The sequence below is a fragment of the Oncorhynchus tshawytscha genome, linkage group LG16 (genome assembly GCF_018296145.1).
Source record: "Oncorhynchus tshawytscha isolate Ot180627B linkage group LG16, Otsh_v2.0, whole genome shotgun sequence".
Taxonomy (NCBI): domain Eukaryota; kingdom Metazoa; phylum Chordata; class Actinopteri; order Salmoniformes; family Salmonidae; genus Oncorhynchus; species Oncorhynchus tshawytscha.
This window is the reverse complement of record NC_056444.1, coordinates 89,084,020-89,106,501: the sequence shown is the minus strand read 5'-3', so window position 1 is coordinate 89,106,501 and position 22,482 is coordinate 89,084,020. Positions and strand designations below refer to the sequence as shown.

The 22,482-nt window shown below is 49.3% G+C and overlaps 1 protein-coding gene across 3 annotated transcripts in view; it reads left to right on the top strand.

Moving 5' to 3' along the window:
* Positions 1-22,071, top strand: part of LOC112251418 (constitutive coactivator of PPAR-gamma-like protein 2) — a 66,799-nt gene extending 44,728 nt beyond the window's left edge. For 2 of the 3 annotated variants that reach the window (XM_042299888.1, XM_042299889.1), the window contains 8 exons: positions 3,447-3,618; positions 3,984-4,233; positions 4,317-4,431; positions 16,082-16,291; positions 16,406-16,651; positions 18,557-18,692; positions 18,789-18,834; positions 18,968-22,071. In XM_042299888.1, coding sequence (XP_042155822.1) covers positions 3,447-3,618; positions 3,984-4,233; positions 4,317-4,431; positions 16,082-16,291; positions 16,406-16,651; positions 18,557-18,598 — 1,035 coding nt within the window. In that variant the 3' untranslated portion in view covers positions 18,599-18,692; positions 18,789-18,834; positions 18,968-22,071. Of the gene's footprint in view, positions 1-3,446; positions 3,619-3,983; positions 4,234-4,316; positions 4,432-16,081; positions 16,292-16,405; positions 16,652-18,556; positions 18,693-18,788; positions 18,856-18,967 lie in introns of all 3 variants that reach the window. The other variant, XM_042299890.1, reaches the window with a different exon arrangement.
* The last annotated feature ends 411 nt before the right edge of the window (positions 22,072-22,482 follow it).

Genomic DNA, 22,482 nt, shown 5'->3' with positions numbered 1-22,482 from the left:
ACATCATTTCATCCTCTCTCAGCCTCCTTCACTCTCTACTCCCTCTAGCATTCTCTCTCTCATCCCTCTACATCTCTCTCTACATCTCTCTCTCTCCCTCTCTCTACATCCCTCTCTCTACATCCCTCTCTCTACATCCCTCTCTCCCTACATCCCTCTCTCTACATCCCTCTTCCCTCTCCCCTCTCTCATCCCTCTCTCTCATCCTCTCTCTCACATCCCTCTCTCTCTCTCTCTCTCTCTCTCTCCCTCTCATCCCTCTCTCTCATCCCTCTCTCTCATCCCTCTCTCTCTAAATCCCTCTCTCTCCCTCTATCCCTCTCTCTACATCCCTCTCTCTCCAATCCCTCTCTCTACATCCCTCTCTCTCTCTCAGCCCTCTCTCTACAGCCCTCTCTCTACAGCCCTCTCTCTCAGCCCTCTCTCTACAGCCTCTCTACATCCCTCTCTATCCCTCTCTCTCCATCCTCTCTCTCTCTCTCTCTCTCTCTCTCTCTCTCTCTCTCTCTCTCTCTCTCTCTCTCTCTCTCTCTCTCCATCCCTCTCTCCATCCCTCTCTCTCCATCCCTCTCTCTCCATCCCTCTCTCTACAGCCCTCTCTCTACAGCCCTCTCTCTACAGCCCTCTCTCTACAGCCCTCTCTCTACAGCCCTCTCTCTACAGCCCTCTCTCTATATCCCTCTCTCACCATCTCTCTCTCACCATCTCTCTCTCCATCCTCTCTCTCTCCTCTCTCTCTCTCCTCTCTCTCCATCCCTCTCTCTCCATCCCTCTCTCTCCATCCTCTCTCTCTACAGCCCTCTCTCTACAGCCCTCTCTCTACATCCTCTCTCTACAGCCCTCTCTCTACAGCCCTCTCTCTACAGCCCTCTCTCAGCCCTCTCTCTACAGCCCTCTCTCCATCCCTCTCTCTACAGCCCTCTCTCTACCATCCCTCTCTCACCATCTCTCTCTCTCTCTCATCCCTCTCTCTCCATCCTCTCTCTCTCTCTCTCTCCATCCCTCTCTCTCCATCCCTCTCTCTCTCTCTACAGCCCTCTCTCTACAGCCCTCTCTCTACAGCCCTCTCTCTACAGCCCTCTCTCTACAGCCCTCTCTCTACAGCCCTCTCTCTCCACAGCCCTCTCTCTACAGCCCTCTCTCTACAGCCCTCTCTCACCATCCCTCTCTCTCTCTCCATCCCTCTCTCTCATCCCTCTCTCTCATCCCTCTCTCTCCAGCCCTCTCTCTACAGCCCTCTCTCCAGCCCTCTCTCTACAGCCCTCTCTACAGCCCTCTCTCTACAGCCCTCTCTCTATCCCTCTCTCTACAGCCCTCTCTCTCATCCCTCTCTCTCCATCCCTCTCTCATCCTCTCTCTCTCTCCCTCTCTCAGCCCTCTCTCTCTCTCCCTCTCTCTCCATCCCTCTCTCTACATCCCTCTCTCTACATCCCTCTCTCTCCATCCCTCTCTCTCAGCCCTCTCTCTACAGCCCTCTCTCTACAGCCCTCTCTCCATCCCTCTCTCCATCCCTCTCTCTACATCCCTCTCCATCCCTCTCTCTACATCCCTCTCTCTACATCCCTCTCTCCAGCCCTCTACTATCCCTCTCTACAGCCCTCTACATCCCAGCCCTCTCTACAGCCCTCTCTCTACAGCCCTCTCTACAGCCCTCTCTCATCCCTCTCTCTAAATCCTCTCTCTCTCTCTCCTCCCTCTACATCCCTCTCTCTACATCCCTCTCTCATCCCTCTCCATCCCTCTACCATCCTCTCTCTCCATCCCTCTCTCTCCATCCCTCTCTCTACATCCCTCTCTCTACATCCCTCTCTCTACATCCCTCTCTCTACATCCCTCTCTCTACATCCCTCTCTAAAACCCTCTCTCTACATCCCTCTCTCTACATCCCTCTCTCTACATCCCTCTCTCTACATCCCTCTCTCTACATCCCTCTCTCTAAATCCCTCTCTCTAAACCCTCTCTCTACATCCTCTCTAAAACCCTCTCTCTCCAGCCCCATCCCTCTCTCCATCCCTCTCTACAGCCCTCTCTCTACAGCCCTCTCTCTCCCTCTCTCTACAGCCCTCTCTCTCCCCCTACATCCCTCTCTCTACATCCCTCTCTCTACATCCCTCTCTCTAAAACCCTCTCTCTACAGCCCTCTCTCCATCCCTCTCTCATCCCTCTCTCTACATCCCTCTCTCTAACCCTCTCTCTCAGCCCTCTCTCTCCCTCCTCTCTCTCCCTCTCTCTCAGCCCTCTCTCTCTCTCTCCTCTCTCCCTCTCTCTCCCTCTCTCTCTCTCTCTCTCTCTCTCTCTCTCTCTCTCTCTCCCTCTCTCTCCTCTCTCTCTCCCTCTCTCTCTCTCTCTCCTCTCTCTCCTCTCTCTCTCTCTCCCTCTCTCTCTCTCTCTCCTCTCTCTCTCCTCTCTCTCTCCTCTCTCTCCCCCTCTCTCTCTCTCTCTCCCTCTCTCTCCCTCTCTCTCCCTCTCTCTCCATCTCCTCTCCATCCCTCTCTCCCATCCCTCTCTCCATCCCTCTCTCCATCCCTCTCTCCATCCCTCTCTCCATCCCTCTCTCATCCCTCTCTACATCCCTCTCTCTACATCCCTCTCTCTACAACCCTCTCTCTACAGCCCTCTCTCTACCCTCTCTACAGCCCTCTCTCTACAGCCCTCTCTCTACAGCCCTCTCTCTACAGCCCTCTCTCTACAGCCCTCTCTCTACATCCCTCTCTCTACATCCCTCTCTCTACAGCCCTCTCTCTACATCTCTCTCTCTACATCCCTCTCTCTAAAACCCTCTCTACATCCCTCTCTCTAAAACCCTCTCTCTAAAACCCTCTCTCTAAAACCCTCTCTCTCCATCCCTCTCTCTACATCCCTCTCTCTACAGCCCTCTCTCTACAGCCCTCTCTCTACAGCCCTCTCTCTACAGCCCTCTCTCTACAGCCCTCTCTCTACAGCCCTCTCTCTACAGCCCTCTCTCTACAGCCCTCTCTCTCAATTCAATTCAAGGGCTTTATTGTCATGGGAAACGTGTTAACATTGCCAAAGCAAGTGAGGTAGATAATATATAAAGTGAAATAAACAAAAGAACAGTAAACATTACACATACAGAAGTTTCAAAACAATAAAGACATTACAAATGTCATATTATTTATATATATATATATATACACACAGTGTTAAAACAATGTACAAATGGTTAAAGGACACAAGATAAAATAAATAAGCATAAATATGGGTTGTATTTACAATGGTGTGTGTTCTTCACTGGTTGCCCTTTTCTCGTGGCAACAGGTAACACATCTTGCTGCTGTGATGCACACTGTGGAATTTCACCCAGTAGATATGGGAGTTTATCAAAATTGGATTTGTTTTCGAATTCTTTGTGGACCTGTGTAATCTGAGGGAAATATGTCTCTAATATGGTCATACATCTCTCACTCTCTCTCCATCCCTCTCAGGGAGAGATAAAGATGGCGGTGTGTATAGAAGATGATTGTAACAGTGAACTGCCTCCAGCCTCTCTGCTGTTCAGAGCAGCCAGACAGTACAGCTATGGGGTCCTCTTCAGCCTAGCCGAAACACACCGACGCCTCGAGAGACTCGCCATGCGCAACAGAGGACCCCTCGAAGGTGAGGGAAGGAAGGAAGGAGGGAGGCAAGGAAGGAAGTGAACAATTTAGTTTTGTTTGTACTATTGTCTTACTTTTCCACTCTCTCTCTTTCTCTCCCTGGTTGTTTGTCTTGTCTCTTTCTCTCCCTGGTTGTTTGTCTTGTCTCTTTCTCTCCCTGGTTGTTTGTCTTGTCTCTCTCTCCCTGGTTGTCTGTCTTGTCTCTCTCTCCCTGGTTGTCTGTCTTGTCTCTCTCTCCCTGGTTGTTTGTCTTGTCTCTCTCTCCCTGGTTGTTTGTCTTGTCTCTCTCTCCCTGGTTGTTTGTCTTGTCTCTCTCTCCCTGGTTGTTTGTCTTGTCTCTCTCTCCCTGGTTGTCATCCCCTCCAGTTCCTCCAGTGATAGTGAAGGAGTGGTCCAGTGGGAAGTCGAAGTCGGCCCTGACCCCGGAGCTGGTTCCAGCGCTGTGCTTCAGAGAGTGGACCTGTCCTAACCTGCGGAGGCTGTGGCTTGGTAGAGCCAGTGAAGATCGCTCCCGGAGGACCAGAGCTTTCCTAGCCTGTCTGCGCTCTGACTGTCCTGCCTTACTCAACCCTGCTCAGGTCCCACAACACCTTCTGCTCATGTGCTGCGTGCTCAGGTGAGACTGGAAGGGTGTGAGAGGTGTGTGTGTCTGTGTACCACGTGTGTGTGGTGTGTTAAGGTGTGTGTGTGTGTTAACAGGTATATGATGCAGTGGCCAGGTGGTCGTATTCTACAGAGACATGAGTTAGATGCCTTCCTGGCCCAGGCAGTCTCTAACCAGCTCTACGAACCAGACCAGCTACAGGAACTGAAGGTACAACACACACTCGACACAGCCAACACTGCTGGACCAGGTCCAGTTTGAAGGTACAGCTGGTTCCTGAGCACTTCCCAGAGGGAGCCATTGCTGGAGACCTGTTGGGGAAAGCTGTGCCAGTATGCTACAGGTTCAGGACAGCCCATCATATCTTTGAGCATCAACTGTGCCTCTGGACCCAATAGTTTGAGTCATGGAGTGAGGAGGAGAGGAACCTTTTCCTGCACATTCTAGAAGAGAGGGACCCGATGTTAGTTGCCCACTTGTACATGGTGGTAGCTGGGTCAGCAGGGAGAAGAGAGAGACAAAGAGTGGGTGGTAGACAGTTGATGAAGTGGTACATAGGGGAGCATATGTGTGGAGACGAGGAGATATCTGTGGCGAGGAGAGGTGCGGCAGGTCAGGTAGACAAGCGGTTAAAAGCGTTGGGCCAGGAACCAAAAGGTCGCTGGTTTGAATCCCTGAGCCACCTAGATGAAAAATCTGCCCATGTGCCCTTGAGCATGGCACATAACCCTAATTGCTGCTGTAAGTCGCTTTTGTATAAGAGCATCTGCTAAGTGACTAAAATGTGAAATTACTAATTATTATAATAACCAAAAAAGTGTTAAACAAATCAAAATATATTTTCTTCAAAGTATCCAGCTGACAGCTTTGCACATTCTTGGCATTTTCTCAACCAGCTTCACCTGGAATGCTTTCCCACCAGTCTTGAATTAGTTCCCAAGACTCATCCCAAACCATCTCAATTGGGTTGAGGTCAGGTGATTGTGGAGGCCAGGTCATGATGCAGCACTCCATCACTTGGTAAAATTGCTCTTACACATCCTGTTGGTGTGTTTTGGGTCATTGTCCTGTTGAAAAACAAATGATAGTCCCACTAAGCGTAAACCAGATGGGATGGCGTATCGCTGCAAATCAAATCAAATCAAATTTTATTTGTCACATACACATGGTTAGCAGATGTTAATGCGAGTGTAGCGAAATGCTTGTGCTTCTAGTTCCGACAATGCAGTAATAACGAGCAAGTAATCTATCTAACAATTCCAAAAAAACTACTGTCTTATACACAGTGTAAGGGGATAAAGAATATGTACATAAGGATATATGAATGAGTGATGGTACAGAGCAGCATAGGCAAGATACAGTAGATGATATCGAGTACAGTATATACATATGAGATAAGTATGTAAACCAAGTGGCATAGTTAAAGTGGCTAGTGATACATGTATTACATAAGGATGCAGTCGATGATATAGAGTACAGTATCAACGTATGCATATGAGATGAACAATGTAGGGTAAGTAACATTATATAAGGTAGCATTGTTTAAAGTGGCTAGTGATATATTTACATCATTTCCCATCAATTCCCATGATTAAAGTGGCTGGAGTAGAGTCAGTGTCAGTGTCAGTGTGTTGGCAGCAGCCACTCAATGTTAGTGGTGGCTGTTTAACAGTCTGATGGCCTTGAGATAGAAGCTGTTTTTCAGTCTCTCGGTCCCAGCTTTGATGCACCTGTACTGACCTCGCCTTCTGGATGACAGCGGGGTGAACAGGCAGTGGCTCGGGTGGTTGATGTCCTTGATGATCTTTATGGCCTTCCTGTAGCATCGGGTGGTGTAGGTGTCCTGGAGGGCAGGTAGTTTGCCCCCGGTGATGCGTTGTGCAGACCGCAAATTGGAGTGGGTCTAGGGTGTCAGGTAGGGTGGAGGTGATATGGTCCTTGACTAGTCTCTCAAAGCACTTCATGATGACGGATGTGAGTGCTACGGGGCTGTAGTCGTTTAGCTCAGTTACCTTAGCTTTCTTGGGAACAGGAACAATGGTGGCCCTCTTGAAGCATGTGGGAACAGCAGACTGGTATAGGGATTGATTGAATATGTCCGTAAACACACCGGCCAGCTGGTCTGCGCATGCTCTGAGGGCGCGGCTGGGGATGCCGTCTGGGCCTGCAGCCTTGCGAGGGTTAACACGTTTAAATGTCTTACTCACTTCGGCTGCAGTGAAGGAGAGACCGCATGTTTCCGTTGCAGGCCGTGTCAGTGGCACTGTATTGTCCTCAAAGCGGGCAAAAAGTTATTTAGTCTGCCTGGGAGCAAGACATCCTGGTCCGTGACTGGGCTGGGTTTCTTCCTGTAGTCCGTGATTGACTGTAGACCCTGCCACATGCCTCTTGTGTCTGAGCCGTTGAATTGAGATTCTACTTTGTCTCTGTACTGGCGCTTAGCTTGTTTGATAGCCTTGCGGAGGGAATAGCTGCACTGTTTGTATTCAGTCATGTTACCAGACACCTTGCCCTGATTAAAAGCAGTGGTTCGTGCCTTCAGTTTCACACGAATGCTGCCATCAATCCACGGTTTCTGGTTAGGGAATGTTTTAATCGTTGCTATGGGAACGACATCTTCAACGCACGTTCTAATGAACTCGCACACCGTATCAGCGTATTCGTCAATGTTGTTGTCTGACGCAATACGAAACATCTCCCAGTCCACGTGATGGAAGCAGTCTTGGAGTGTGGAGTCAGCTTGGTCGGACCAGCGTTGGACAGACCTCAGCGTGGGAGCTTCTTGTTTTAGTTTCTGTCTGTAGGCAGGGATCAACAAAATGGAGTCGTGGTCAGCTTTTCCGAAAGGGGGCGGGGCAGGGCCTTATATGCGTCGCGGAAGTTAGAGTAACAATGATCCAGGGTCTTTCCACCCCTGGTTGCGCAATCGATATGCTGATAAAATTTAGGAGTCTTGTTTTCAGATTAGCCTTGTTAAAATCCCCAACTACAATGAATGCAGCCTCCGGATAAATCGTTTCCAGTTTGCAGAGAGTTAAATAAAGTTCGTTCAGAGCCATCGATGTGTCTGCTTGGGGGTATATACAGGCTGTGATTATAATCGAAGAGAATTCTCTTGGTAGATAATGCGGTCTACATTTGATTGTGAGGAATTCTAAATCAGGTGAACAGAAGGATTTGAGTTCCTGTATGTTTCTTTCATCACACCATGTCACGTTGGCCATAAGGCATACGCCCCGCCCGTCTTCTTACCAGAAAGATGTTTGTTTCTGTCGGCGCGATGCGTGGAGAAACCCGCTGGCTGCACCGCTTCGGATTGCGTCTCTCCAGTTAGCCATGTTTCCGTGAAGCAGAGAACGTTACAGTCTCTGATGTCCCTCTGGAATGCTACCCTTGCTCGTATTTCATCAACCTTGTTGTCAAGAGACTGGACATTGGCAAGAAGAATGCTAGGGAGTGGTGCACGATGTGCCGGTCTCCGGAGTCTGACCAGAAGACCGCTTCGTTTCCCTCTTTTTCTGAGTCGTTTTTTTTTTTGGTCGCTGCATGTGATCCACTCCGTTACACTGGTTGTAAGGCAGAACACAGGATCCGCATCGCGAAAAACATATTCTTGGTCGTACTGATGGTGAGTTGACGCTGATCTTATATTCAGTAGTTCTTCTCGGCTGTATGTAATGAAACCTAAGATGACCTGGGGTACTAGTGTAAGAAATAACACGTAAAAAAACAAAAAACTGCATAGTTTCCTAGGAACGCGAAGCGAGGCGGCCATCTCTGTCGGCGCCGGAAGTACAAGTACTGCAGAATGCTGTGGTAGTCATGCTGGTTAAGTGTGCCTTGAATTCTAAATAAATCACTGACAGTGTCACCAGCAAAGCACCACCACACCATCACCTCCGCTTCACAGTTGGAACCACACATGCGTAGATCATCTGTTCACTCACACCGCGTCTCACAAAGACATGGAGGTGGGAACAGATGATCTAAGGACAGATTTCCACCGGTCTAACGTCCATTGCTCATGTTTCTTGGCCCAAGCAAGTCTCTTCTTCTTATTGGTGTCTTTTAGTAGTGGTTTCTTTGCAGCAATTCAACTATGAAGGCCTGATTCACGCAGTCTCCTCTGACAGTTGATGTTGATGTCTGTTGCTTGAACTCTGTGAAGCATTTATTTAGGCTGCAATTGAAGTTATCCTCTGTAGCAGAGGTAACTCTAATGAACTTATCCTCTGTAGCAGAGGTAACTCTAATGAGCTTATCCTCTACAGCAGAGGTAACTCTGGGTCTTCCATTCCTGTGGCGGTCCTCATGAGATCCTGTTTCATCATAGCGCTTGATGGTTTTTGCGACTGCACTTGAAGAAACTTGTTGTTGAAGTTTTCCGTCTCGTCTGACCTTGGTCTTTTAACAAATAGGGTTATCTTCTGTATACCCCCCTACCTTATCACAACACAACTGATTGGCTGAAACACTTTAAGAAGGAATTAAATTCCACAAATGAACTTTTAAGATGGCACACCAAAAATATTTTCAAAACTAAAAGCATTGTATTTGGGACAAATCATTCACTAAACCCTAAACCTCAACTGAATCTTGTAGTGAATAATGTGGAAATTGAGCAAGTTGAGGTGAATAAACTGCTTGGAGTAACCCTGGATTGTAAACTGTAATGGTCAAAACATATTGATACAACAGTAGCTAAGATGGGGAGAGGTCTGTCCATAATAAAGTGTTGCTCTACCTTCTTAACAACACTATCAACAAGTCAGGTCCTACAGGCCCTAGTTTCTACCTTCTTAACAACACTATCAACAAGGCAGGTCATACAGGCCCTAGTTTCTACCTTCTTAACAACACTATCAACAAGGCAGGTCCTACAGGCCCTAGTTTCCACCTTCTTAACAACACTATCAACAAGGCAGTTCCTACAGGCCCTAGTTTCTACCTTCTTAACAACACTATCAACAAGGCAGGTCCTACAGGCCCTAGTTTCTACCTTAAAAACACTATCAACAAGGCAGGTCCTACAGGCTCTAGTTTCTACCTTAACAACACTATCAACAAGTCAGGTCCTACAGGCCCTAGTTTCTACCTTCTTAACAACACTATCAACAAGGCAGTTCCTACAGGCCCTAGTTTCTACCTTCTTAACAATACTATCAACAAGGCAGGTCCTACAGGCCCTAGTTTCTACCTTCAACCTCTAAAACACTAAAAATCAACAAGGCAGTTCCTACAGGCCCTAGTTTCTACCTTCTTAACAACACTATCAACAAGGCAGGTCCTACAGGCCCTAGTTTCTACCTTCTTAAAAACACTATCAACAAGGCAGTTCCTACAGGCCCTAGTTTCTACCTTCTTAACAATACTATCAACAAGGCAGGTCCTACAGGCCCTAGTTTCTACCTTCAACCTCTTAAAGATCGTGTCTTTTTTTTCAACGTTTTGTTAAAAATTGCGCAAAATTTCAACGTCCTGCTACTCATGCCAGGAAGGCAGGTCCTACAGGACCTAGTTTCTACCTTCTTAACAACACTATCAACAAGGCACCCATTCATACCCCACAAGACATGCTACCAGAGGTCTGTTTAAACTACTAACACACAGCTCAGACACCCATACATACCCCACAAGACATGCTACCAGAGGTCTGTTTAAACTACTAACACACAGCTCAGACACCCATACATACCCCACAAGACATGCCACCAGAGGTCTCTTCACAGTCCCCAAGTCCAGAACAGACTATGGGAGGTGCACAGTACTACATAGAGCCATGACTACATGGAACTCTATTCCACAGTACTACATAGAGCCATGACTACATGGAACTCTATTCCACAGTACTACATAGAGCCATGACTACATGGAACTCTATTCCACAGTACTACATAGAGCCATGACTACATGGAACTCTATTCCACAGTACTACATAGAGACATGACTACATGGAACTCTATTCCACAGTACTACATAGAGCCATGACTACATGGAACTCTATTCCACAGTACTACATAGAGCCATGACTACATGGAACTCTATTCCACAGTACTACATAGAGCCATGACTACATGGAACTCTATTCCACAGTACTACATAGAGCCATGACTACATGGAACTCTATTCCACAGTACTACATAGAGCCATGACTACATGGAACTCTATTCCACATCAGGTAACTGATGCAGCAGGAGAATCAGATTTTAAAAAACAGATAAAAATACACCTTATGGAACAGCGGGGACTGACGCAACAAGGAACAGCGGGGACTGACGCAACAAGGAACAGCGGGGACTGACGCAACAAGGAACAGCGGGGACTGACGCAACAAGGAACAGCGGGGACTGACGCAACAAGGAACAGCGGGGACTGACGCAACAAGGAACAGCGGGGACTGACGCAACAAGGAACAGCGGGGACTGACGCAACAAGGAACAGCGGGGACTGACGCAACAAGGAACAGTGGGGACTGACGCAACAAGGAACAGTGGGGACTGACGCAACAAGGAACAGCGGGGACTGACGCAACAAGGAACAGCGGGGGAACAAGGAACAGCGGGGACTGACGCAACAAGGAACAGTGGGGACTGACGCAACAAGGAACAGCGGGGACTGACGCAACAAGGAACAGCGGGGACTGACGCAACACAAACATGGGCACAGACACATGGATACACACATGATAACATACGCACTATACACAAACGTACACATGGATTTTGAGTTGTAGATATGTGGTAGTGATGGGGTATGGCCCTGAGGGCACACAGTGTGTTGTGAAATCTGTAATGAATCTAATGTTTTTAAAATGATATAACTGCCTTTACAGGACCCCAGGAAGAGTGGCTGCTGCCTTGGCAGGAACTAATGGGGATCCATAATAAACCCCAGGAAGAGTAGCTACTGCCTTGGCAGGAACTAATGGGGATCCATAATAAACCCCAGGAAGAGTAGCTGCTGCCTTGGCAGGAACTAATGGGGATCCATAATAAACCCCAGGAAGAGTAGCTGCTGCCTTGGCAGGAACTAATGGGGATCCATAATAAACCCCAGGAAGAGTAGCTGCTGCCTTGGCAGGAACTAATAGTGATCCATAATAAACCCCAGGAAGAGTAGCTGCTGCCTTGGCAGGAACTAATGGGGATCCATAATAAACCACAGGAAGAGTAGCTGCTGCCTTGGCTAATGGGGATCCATAATAAACCCCAGGAAGAGTAGCTGATGCCTTGGCAGGAACTAATGGGGATCCATAATAAACCCCAGGAAGAGTAGCTGCTGCCTTGGCAGGAACTAATAGTGATCCATAATAAACCCCAGGAAGAGTAGCTGCTGCCTTGGCAGGAACTAATGGGGATCCATAATAAACCCAGGAAGAGTAGCTGCTGCCTTGGCAGGAACTAATGGGGATCCATAATAAACCCCAGGAAGAGTAGCTGCTGCCTTGGCAGGAACTAATGGGGATCCATAATTAATACAAATACCTGTTAATTGAAATGCATTCCAGGTGACTACCTCGTGAAGCTGGTTGAGAGAATGCCAAGAGTGTGCAAAGCTGTCAAGGCAAAGGGTGGCTACTTGAAGAATCTCAAATATAAAATACATTTTGATTTGTTTAACACTTTATTTGGTTACTGCATGATTCCATGTGTTATTTCATAGTTGTGATGTCTTCACTATTATTCTAGAGAATAGTAAAAAAAAGAAAAAACCTAATTCTAAAACTTGTGTGAACAAAATAAAAATATCTTGTGTGTTCTCCTTTGTCCTGAGTTGAGGGGGTTGTGCGTTCTCCTTTGTCCTGAGTTGAGGGGTCCGTACGTTCTCCTTTGTCCTGAGTTTTGGTGGTCCCTCGTGGGCTGATCCTTTAGCGTGTGTCCCTGGTTACACTGTCTGATGGGTGTGTCCCTGGTTACACTGTCTGATGGGTGTGTCCCTGGTTACACTGTCTGAAGGCTGGTCCTTTAGGGTGTTTCCCTGGTTACTCTGTCTGATGGCTGATCCTTTAGGGTGTGTCCCTGTCTGATGGCTGATCCTTTAGGGTGTGTCCCTGGTTACACTGTCTGATGGCTGATCCTTTAGGGTGTGTCCCTGGTTACACTGTCTGATGGCTGATCCTTTAGGGTGTTTCCCTGGTTACACTGTCTGATGGTTGATCCTTTAGGGTGTGTCCGTGTCTGATGGCTGATCCTTTAGGGTGTGTCCCTGGTTACACTGTCTGATGGCTGATCCTTTAGGGTGTGTCCCTGGTTACACTGATGGCTGATCCTTTAGGGTGTGTCCCTGGTTACACTGTCTGATGGCTGATCCTTTAGGGTGTGTCCCTGGTTACTCTGTCTGATGGCTGATCCTTTAGGATGTTTCCCTGGTTACACTGTCTGATGGGTTTTGTCCCTGGTTACACTGTCTGATGGCTGATCCTTTAGGGTGTGTCCCTGGTTACACTGTCTGATGGCTGATCCTTTAGGGTGTGTCCCTGGTTACACTGTCTGATGGCTGATCCTTTAGGGTGTGTCCCTGGTTACACTGTCTGATGGCTGATCCTTTAGTGTGTGTCCCTGGTTACACTGTCTGATGGGTGTGTCCCTGGTTACACTGTCTGATGGGTGTGTCCCTGGTTACACTGTCTGTTGGGTGTGTCCCTGGTTACACTGTCTGGTGGGTGTGTCCCTGGTTACACTGTCCGGTGGGTGTGTCCCTGGTTACACTGTCTGGTGGGTGTGTCCCTGGTTACACTGTCTGGTGGGTGTGTCCCTGGTTACTGTCTGATGGGTGTGTCCCTGGTTACACTGTCTGATGGGTGTGTCCCTGGTTACACTGTCTGATGGGTGTTTCCCTGGTTACACTGTCTGATGGGTGTGTCCCTGGTTACACTGTCTGATGGGTGTTTCCCTGGTTACACTGTCTGATGGCTGATCCTTTAGGGTGTGTCCCTGGTTACACTGTCTGATGGCTGATCCTTTAGGGTGTGTCCCTGGTTACACTGTCTGATGGCTGATCCTTTAGGGTGTTTCCCTGGTTACACTGTCTGATGGCTGATCCTTTAGGGTGTGTCCCTGTCTGATGGCTGATCCTTTAGGGTGTGTCCCTGGTTACACTGTCTGATGGGTGTTTCCCTGGTTACACTGTCTGATGGCTGATCCTTTAGGGTGTTTCCCTGGTTACACTGTCTGATGGCTGATCCTTTAGGGTGTGTCCCTGTCTGATGGCTGATCCTTTAGGGTGTGTCCCTGGTTACACTGTCTGATGGCTGATCCTTTAGGGTGTGTCCCTGTCTGATGGCTGATCCTTTAGGGTGTGTCCCTGTCTGATGGCTGATCCTTTAGGGTGTGTCCCTGGTTACACTGTCTGATGGCTGATCCTTTAGGGTGTTTCCCTGGTTACACTGTCTGATGGCTGATCCTTTAGGGTGTGTCCCTGTCTGATGGCTGATCCTTTAGGGTGTGTCCCTGGTTACACTGTCTGATGGCTGATCCTTTAGGGTGTGTCCCTGTCTGATGGCTGATCCTTTAGGGTGTGTCCCTGTTGATGGCTGATCCTTTAGGGTGTGTCCCTGGTTACACTGTCTGATGGCTGATCCTTTAGGGTGTGTCCCTGGTTACACTGTCTGATGGCTGATCCTTTAGGGTGTGTCCCTGGTTACACTGTCTGATGGCTGATCCTTTAGTGTGTGTCCCTGGTTACACTGTCTGATGGGTGTGTCCTGGTTACACTGTCTGATGGGTGTGTCCCTGGTTACACTGTCTGTTGGGTGTGTCCCTGGTTACACTGTCTGGTGGGTGTGTCCCTGGTTACACTGTCTGGTGGGTGTGTCCCTGGTTACACTGTCTGGTGGGTGTGTCCCTGGTTACACTGTCTGGTGGGTGTGTCCCTGGTTACACTGTCTGGTGGGTGTGTCCCTGGTTACACTGTCTGATGGGTGTTTCCCTGGTTACACTGTCTGGTGGGTGTGTCCCTGGTTACACTGTCTGGTGGGTGTGTCCCTGGTTACACTGTCTGGGGTGTGTCCCTGGTTACACTGTCTGATGGGTGTGTCCCTGGTTACACTGTCTGATGGGTGTGTCCCTGGTTACACTGTCTGATGGGTGTTTCCTGGTTACACTGTCTGATGGCTGATCCTTTAGGGTGTGTCCCTGGTTACACTGTCTGATGGCTGATCCTTTAGGGTGTGTCCCTGGTTACACTGTCTGATGGCTGATCCTTTAGGGTGTTTCCCTGGTTACACTGTCTGATGGCTGATCCTTTAGGGTGTGTCCCTGTCTGATGGCTGATCCTTTAGGTGTGTCCCTGGTTACACTGTTGATGGGTGTTTCCCTGGTTACACTGTCTGATGGCTGATCCTTTAGGGTGTTTCCCTGGTTACACTGTCTGATGGCTGATCCTTTAGGGTGTTTCCCTGGTTACACTGTCTGATGGCTGATCCTTTAGGGTGTTTCCCTGGTTACACTGTCTGATGGCTGATCCTTTAGGTGTGTCCCTGGTTACACTGTCTGGGTCAAAGATTTTTTGATCGGGATGGGTGTTTCCCTGGTTACACTGTCTGATGGCTGATCCTTTAGGGTGTTTCCCTGGTTACACTGTCTGATGGCTGATCCTTTAGGGTGTGTCCCTGTCTGATGGCTGATCCTTTAGGGTGTGTCCCTGGTTACACTGTCTGATGGCTGATCCTTTAGGGTGTGTCCCTGTCTGATGGCTGATCCTTTAGGGTGTGTCCCTGTCTGATGGCTGATCCTTTGGGTGTGTCCCTGGTTACACTGTCTGATGGCTGATCCTTTAGGGTGTGTCCCTGTCTGATGGCTGATCCTTTAGGGTGTGTCCCTGTCTGATGGCTGATCCTTTAGGGTGTGTCCCTGGTTACACTCTCTGATGGCTGATCCTTTAGGGTGTTTCCCTGGTTACACTGTCTGATGGCTGATCCTTTAGGGTGTGTCCCTGTCTGATGGCTGATCCTTTAGGGTGTGTCCCTGGTTACACTGTCTGATGGCTGATCCTTTAGGGTGTGTCCCTGTCTGATGGCTGATCCTTTAGGGTGTGTCCCTGTCTGATGGCTGATCCTTTAGGGTGTGTCCCTGGTTACACTGTCTGATGGCTGATCCTTTAGGGTGTGTCCCTGTCTGATGGCTGATCCTTTAGGGTGTGTCCCTGTCTGATGGCTGATCCTTTAGGGTGTGTCCCTGTCTGATGGCTGATCCTTTAGGGTGTGTCCCTGTCTGATGGCTGATCCTTTAGGGTGTGTCCCTGGTTACACTGTCTGATGGCTGATCCTGTAGATCCAGCAGGCCCTGTGATGTCACATGATATTTCACCTGGTTGTGAAGGGTTTTAGACCAGAGCTTAGATGAACTCAGTCGTCCATAACAGTTCAGCATTATCCATGGACACTAAAAGGATGTTCAACGTATGACATCACTACATATCCATATGGTTGGTTTTATGATAAATCTCAAAAGAACAGGGACTTTGCATTGATATGAAAAGCTTATACTAAATATGATAATACAACATGTCATGTCTCAAAATTAATATCCATTTGCCCTCTATTGTTTTGTGTCCTGTGAATTCCACTTCATTGGGTCAGGTAGCCATGAAAGCCTTAATTCTTCACAGCATCCAGCCTAGCTGACATCATGCGTTTTTCTGGGGGGGGGATCCTTTTGTATTTTTTCTCTGGCCTAGTCACCCTAATTCTGACCATCCTACTGGGGTAAAAACTCCAATAACTTTGGAATGGATTATGATAGTCATGAGGTTTGGAACATTGGTTTCCTCAGAGGATTATCTGCACAGTTAACATATTATTTTACCCATTGGTCAAAAGATGCGTTTTTGATTGGACACATTATTTAATGTGTGTCTGTAGGTGGAGAAGGTAGATGGTCGGGGAGTGCAGCTGGCGTCTCTCTTCATGGCGGGCGTGGACACGGCTCTGTTGGTCAACGATGTGTGTGGTCAGCCGTTACCATGGGAACACTGCTGCCCCTGGGGCTTCTTCGACGGGAAACTCTTCCAGACCAAATTGGCCCGCGCCGCCCGAGACCGCCAGGCTCTGCTCGACATGTGTGAAGGACAGGTCGGTCGGGGGGGGCATTGTCCCCCATGAGACAAATTGCTTTCTGTGACCCTTGTAAAAGGCTAACTCGACTTCTGGGATTTATAAGTATATATAATTTATTCTGTCCAACAGGAGGAGCTGGTGTCTCGTGTGGAGAAGATGCGTCAGGCCATCCTAGAAGGCATCAACTTCTCACGTCCTCCTCCCCCTCCTCCTCCTCTCCCCCCCCTTCCTTCCTTCCTGCCCCCTCCCCCTTCTACCCTCTGCCTCCCCTCTACCCTCCCCGACCCATGGGCAACATGCCACACCACCACCCTCAACATCCTCACCCTCATCACCACTCACACCCAGCCCAGCATAGACCCAGAGCCTTCCCAGGTGAGCATCTCACACACACACACACACACACACACACGTTCACAAGTGCACACACATATCCAATAGATCAATGCAAAGATCCAGACACTAAGGCGTTGGTGTTGGATCCGAGACGCCGAGGCGTTGGTGTTGGATCCAAGACGCTGAGGCGTTGGTGTTGGATCCGAGACGCCGAGGCGTTGGTGTTGGATCCGAGACGCCGAGGCGTTGGTGTTGGATCCGAGACGCCGAGGCGTTGGTGTTGGATCCGAGACGCCGAGGCGTTGGTGTTGGATCCGAGACGCCGAGGCGTTGGTGTTGGATCCGAGACGCCGAGGCGTTGGTGTTGGATCCGAGACGCCGAGGCGTTGGTGTTGGATCCGAGGTGTTGGAGGCGTTGGTGTTGGAGGCCGAGTGTTGCCGAGGCGTTGGTGTTGGATCCGTTGGTGTTGAGACCGAGGCGTTGGTGTTGGATCCGAGACGCCGAGGCGTTGGTGTTGGATCCGAGACGCCGAGGCGTTGGTGTTGGATCCGAGACGCCGAGGCGTTGGTGTTGGATCCGAGGCGTTGGTGTTGGATCCGAGACGCCGAGACGTTGGTGTTTGATCCGAGACGCCGAGACGTTGGTGTTTGATCCGAGGCGTTGGTGTTTGATCCGAGGCGCCGGTGTTGGATCCGAGGCGCCGGTGTTGGATCCGAGGCGCCAAGGCGTTGGTGTTGGATCAGAGACGCCAAGGTGTTTGTGTTGGATCCGAGGCATTGGTGCTGCATCTGCAATGCATAGGTGTTGGTGCTGGATCCGAGACGCCGAGGCGTTGGTGTTGGATCCGAGGCGTTGGTGTTGGATCCGAGGCGTTGGTGTTGGATCCGAGACGCCGAGGCGTTGGTGTTGGATCCGAGACGCCGAGGCGTTGGTGCTGGATCTGAGACGCCGAGCTGTTGGTGCTGGATCCGAGGCGTTGGTGCTGGATCCAAGTTATTCGTGCTGGATCTGAGGCGTTGGTGTTAGATCTGGGGCATCTGTGCTGGATCTGGGGCGTCGGTGCTGGATCCGGGGAGTCTGTGCTGGATCCGAGTCGTCGGTGCTGGATCCAAGACGCCTAGGTGTTGGTTTTGGATCCGAGGGGTTGGTGTTGGATCCAAGACGCTGAGGCGTTGGTGTTGGATCCGAGAGACACCAACGCTTCGGATCCAAGACGCTGAGTTGTTGGATCCGAGGCGCCAAGGCGTTGGATCAGAGACGCAGAGGCGTTGGTGCTGCAACCGAGACGCCAAGGCGTTTGTGTTGGATCCGAGGCATTGGTGCTGCATCTGCAATGCATAGGTGTTGGTGCTGGATCCGAGACGCCGAGGCATCGGTGCTGGATCCGAGACGCCTAGGTGTTGGTGTTGGATCCGATGGGTTGGTGTTGGATCCAAGACGCTGAGGCGTTGGTGTTGGATCTGAGGCGTTGGATCCGGGACGCCTAGGTGTTGGTGTTGGATCCAACACGAAGCTGAGACGTTGGATCCGAGGCGCCGGTGTTTGATCCGAGGCGCCGGTGTTTGATCCGAGGCGCCGGTGCTTGATCCGAGGCGCCGGTGCTGGATCCTAGGTGTTGGTGTTGGATCCGATGGGTTGGTGTTGGATCCAAGAGGCGTTGGTGCTGGATCCGAGGCGTTGGTGCTGGATCCGAGGCGTTGGTGCTGGATCCGAGGCGTTGGTGCTGGATCCGAGGCGTTGGTGCTGGATCCGAGGCGTTGGTGCTGGATCCGAGGCGTTGGTGCTGGATCCGAGGCGTTGGTGCTGGATCCGAGGCGTTGGTGCTGGATCCGAGGCGTTGGTGCTGGATCCGAGGCGCTGTTCGTGCACCAGGAAGTTTGATGTTCTATCTGCACTTTTCTAACAGATAACAAGCATACTTTTATCTGTCTTTTAATGAGCAGGTCTGCAGTCGATCCCCCCCCAGGGAGGGAAGTTGGAGATAGCCGGAATGGTGGTGGGGCAGTGGGCCGGGAACAAACCACTGCGTGGCAGAGGGGGATTCAACATGCAGGTGGTGTCAGTCGGGGCTGGGAGAGGGTAAGACACTGCTGCTGCTCTCTAAATTAAACTGTCTCCATACTTACTTTACTCTAATATTACTTTTTACTAATCCCTCTCTCCCCGTCTCTCCAGAAGGGGTAAGGACATCCCAGTGAAAGGAGGGCGAGGAGGTAAAAAGGTGACTGCCAACAGAATAAAGGTTTGACATCAGAATAAGGTCAAGCCATAGAATAAGCGGTGTGTTGTAAATGTAAAGAGACGGTTAGATGTAGTTTTAAATAAGCATTAACTCTTTCTCTCCTTCCCTCCAGACCTCACCCCCTCCCCCCTCCACCAGCCCCCCCAAGTCCTCTGAGGGTGAGGGTCTTAACTCTGGGGGTGTGGGCCAGAAGCTGAACGGCAGCCCTGCAGCCTCCGCTATTGGCCAGCCTTTGGATCTTCCCCCACTGGCCCAGCCAAACCCATGTGCCTTAGCCAGCAAAGACAACCAATCAGAGGAGGCCCCTTGTTGCCTTGACAGTTGTCCTTCAGACGGAATGTAACGAAGGAGGATTGACTAGGCTTTCCCAGAATGCACCAGGGTGTTCTGAAAGTGCCGTCTGTGTTCCACTGCCTTCCCCTGTCTGTTAGCCTCGCCCACCAACACACCAACCAGGATGTCAGAGAGGGGGAGGTGCTCTGCTCAATCAGTGGATTTGATTGAGGTGTTCCGCTAGCCTTTCCCCCCCTCTCTCTGCTTCTCTGTGTGATTGGTTCGGCAGAGCAGTAAGCCCAACCCCTTGATTTTGTCATGTTTTATTTTAACGATGAGAGGTTTTTCTCCATGAGTCCATTTTGTCTAAGCCCCGCCTCCGCCCCATAAAGCCCTGCCCCCATGGCTGTTGTAGCCCCAGCACACTGTCTCATGTTGTAATGATCCCTCCCTAGTGTTAAAATTGATTGTGAATTGAAATGGGATGATGTGATCTACACTCCCCTACCGAGGTCCGCACAGTTAGACTTGAACTACAGTGTTTAATAGTAGTAGTAATAGTGGGTTTACACACACAGTAACGTTGACACTAAACACACACTGTTGGCCAGTCTGTTAGTTCCTCGGTTTGGTAGCCATTAGAGGTGTGTAAAGGTTTAGTTGCCCAACCCAGCCGTGTTGAGACCCCCTGACCACAGATGTAAACTGTTGCCATAGGGACCTCATGGCAAGCGGCGTTCCATGTGAGGTCAGAGAGGAATAGAGAAAGGAGGATGACATGGCGTTTGCTAAATCCCCCAATACACCACCGATAATGATCTATTAGCATCAACCGCGCCTCTAACCTCCCCGCCAGACCCATCTGTATTAGCTGCGTTGTGTTGCTAATCACAACACTACCTGGGGCGGCAAGTAGCCTAGTGGTTAGAGCGTTGGGCCAGTCACTGAAAGGTTACTGGATCAAATCCCAGAGCTGACAAGGTAAAAATCTGTCGTTCTGCCCCTGAACAAGGCAGTTAACCCACTGTTCCCTGGTAGGCCGTCATTGTAAATAAGAATTTGTTCTTAACTGACTTGCCTAGTTAAATAAAGGTTACATTTAAATATAAAATATTACCCTGAGCGTCGGTGTGTTAGCATAGCTTAGCCCCTTCAGTAGCATTTGCACCGCTAATGCGTTAGCATGCTAACGTAGGCCAGACCCTTGAATAACATTAGCACTTACGTTAATATGCTAGCATGCTAATTTAGCCTAGCCCAGCCGCGTTGAGACCCCCTGACCGCAGATGTATGTACGCACCTTAACCTGATGCTCCAACGTATGGAAGCTCTTACCCCTATATTATATTACTGCATTATCCCCTATGCTCTTATTATATATCCCAATGGGAAGCACTTACTAATGTTGCATTCGTTGTGATTATTAATGAATTGACAGTCTGTCTGAGAGGGTTCCCCTGTGACCTAGGACATTTCTTGTACCTCTAACTTTAGACATTAGACACCTTTAGAGACTTCTTTTGTGCGTTAATATACCCCTGTTAACAATAGCTGTTTAAATGTGAGCAGAGTGGTCTTCAGAAGAGTCCCACTGGATCCTCTTACAGGTTAAAACAGTCAGGACAAACATGGTGCCTCATCAGGTGTTAGAGGTCAGAGGTCAGCCCCTCTGACTGGCACCGCGTCTAAATTAACCTTGGGCTGCGTCTCAATTGGCACCCTATTTCCTACATCGTGCACTACTACTCCTGTTCATCAGAAGCAGTGCATTGTGGGGGTAGGTTGCCATTATAGACAAGACCCGATGAAGTCCCAAAGCATAGATCCACACCAGCCCTGTCAGCTGGCTGGCCAATCGGGACAGGCCTGGTAGCACCGCCGCCCCAACCCCGCCTGGTGATTAGCAGTCACCACGGCGATAGCACAGCGTTCTAAGCTCTTTAACCAACAGGAAGCACTTCCCCCAAACTACCTAGACAATCAGCAGGGGTTTGGGGTGGGAACACTTGAATGTTCTACCCCAAATCTAAAGATCCTAAATAGTTTTATAATTATGATAGAGGACAAAAATAAGTATTCCCTTAATAGGTGTGCTCTGAGAGGAATCAGATTATTGACTTGTTTTAATGTTAGTAGATGACAGAGCAGAGAGGAATCAGAGTATTGACTTGTTTTAATGACAGAGCAGAGCAGTAGGATTGATCTGTCTGTCTCATGGACATCTGTAGAAATAACATGGACTTAATCAACTCAACTAAACCAGCGTAGGGACATGGATGCTGCCCAAAGGACTCCTAGTCCTTCTACTGCACTACTTCTGTTTAGGGCCCATAGGGCTTTGGTCAGAAGTAGTGCACTATATAGGGAATGGGGTACCATTTGGGAGGCACCCAATATGAATCCCTGGCAAGGCAACAGAGAAGGAGACCATGTCAATGACTTGATGCTGTATTTATCTGATGGTAGGCCTAAGTAGGTAGGCCTAAGACAATGTTTCCCAAACTCGGACCTGGGGACTCCATGGTTTTTCCCCCCTAGCACTACACAGCTGATTCAAATAATCAAAGCTGTGTAGTGGTCAGAACCAAAAGGTGCACCCGGGAGGGGGGTTGACTGAGTTGGGGAAACGCTGGTCTAAAATCTTAACTGTTTAACTGAAGGAAACCCTGACCAGATGAAATGGCACCCTATTCCCTACATTCTGACTGATCCTCTTCGCTCCTGTGAAGAACCTAAGGATTCCACAAGACTGCCTCTGCTGCTGATCTTCAGACTTATACTCATAGGGTACACAGTCATTGTTGATATTTAAATCACTGAGCCCACCGTTAAGATCCATTACACCGAGACACAACAAACGGCCTGTTAACATGTCAACAAACAAGTACCAAATGAAAGCCAGCGTTTTACTGATGGCTGGTTATTGATATGACTACAGCTGAAGCATACAGAGCATTGTTAGGAGTGCTGCTACTGTAGTTGTAGGACAGTAGTAACAGTATTGGACAAAGCTCTTCAGGACTGTAGGTAAAACACAAACATAAAGGGCGACATTCTGTCTGCTAAATAGTCCAATTCCAGCCCCAACTACCTTAGTAGCATCTCCATAGCGCCACAAAGCCCAACGTTGCAAAAAGCAAACATAGCATCTAAATACACTTCAACCAAAATGATTTTAGAAAGCTGTGGCTCGAGACTCCATGGCGTGCAAAGGGTTGTGGAACTGCTTACAAGCAAATCATCTCTGCCTTCTGATGGTTGTTGTAAAACGAGACTTTGGAGATTAACCCCACATGAAGTATTGGGAACAACAACAGTCATTTAATCCAGTCGTCTCAGGGCTATCTAGCAGAC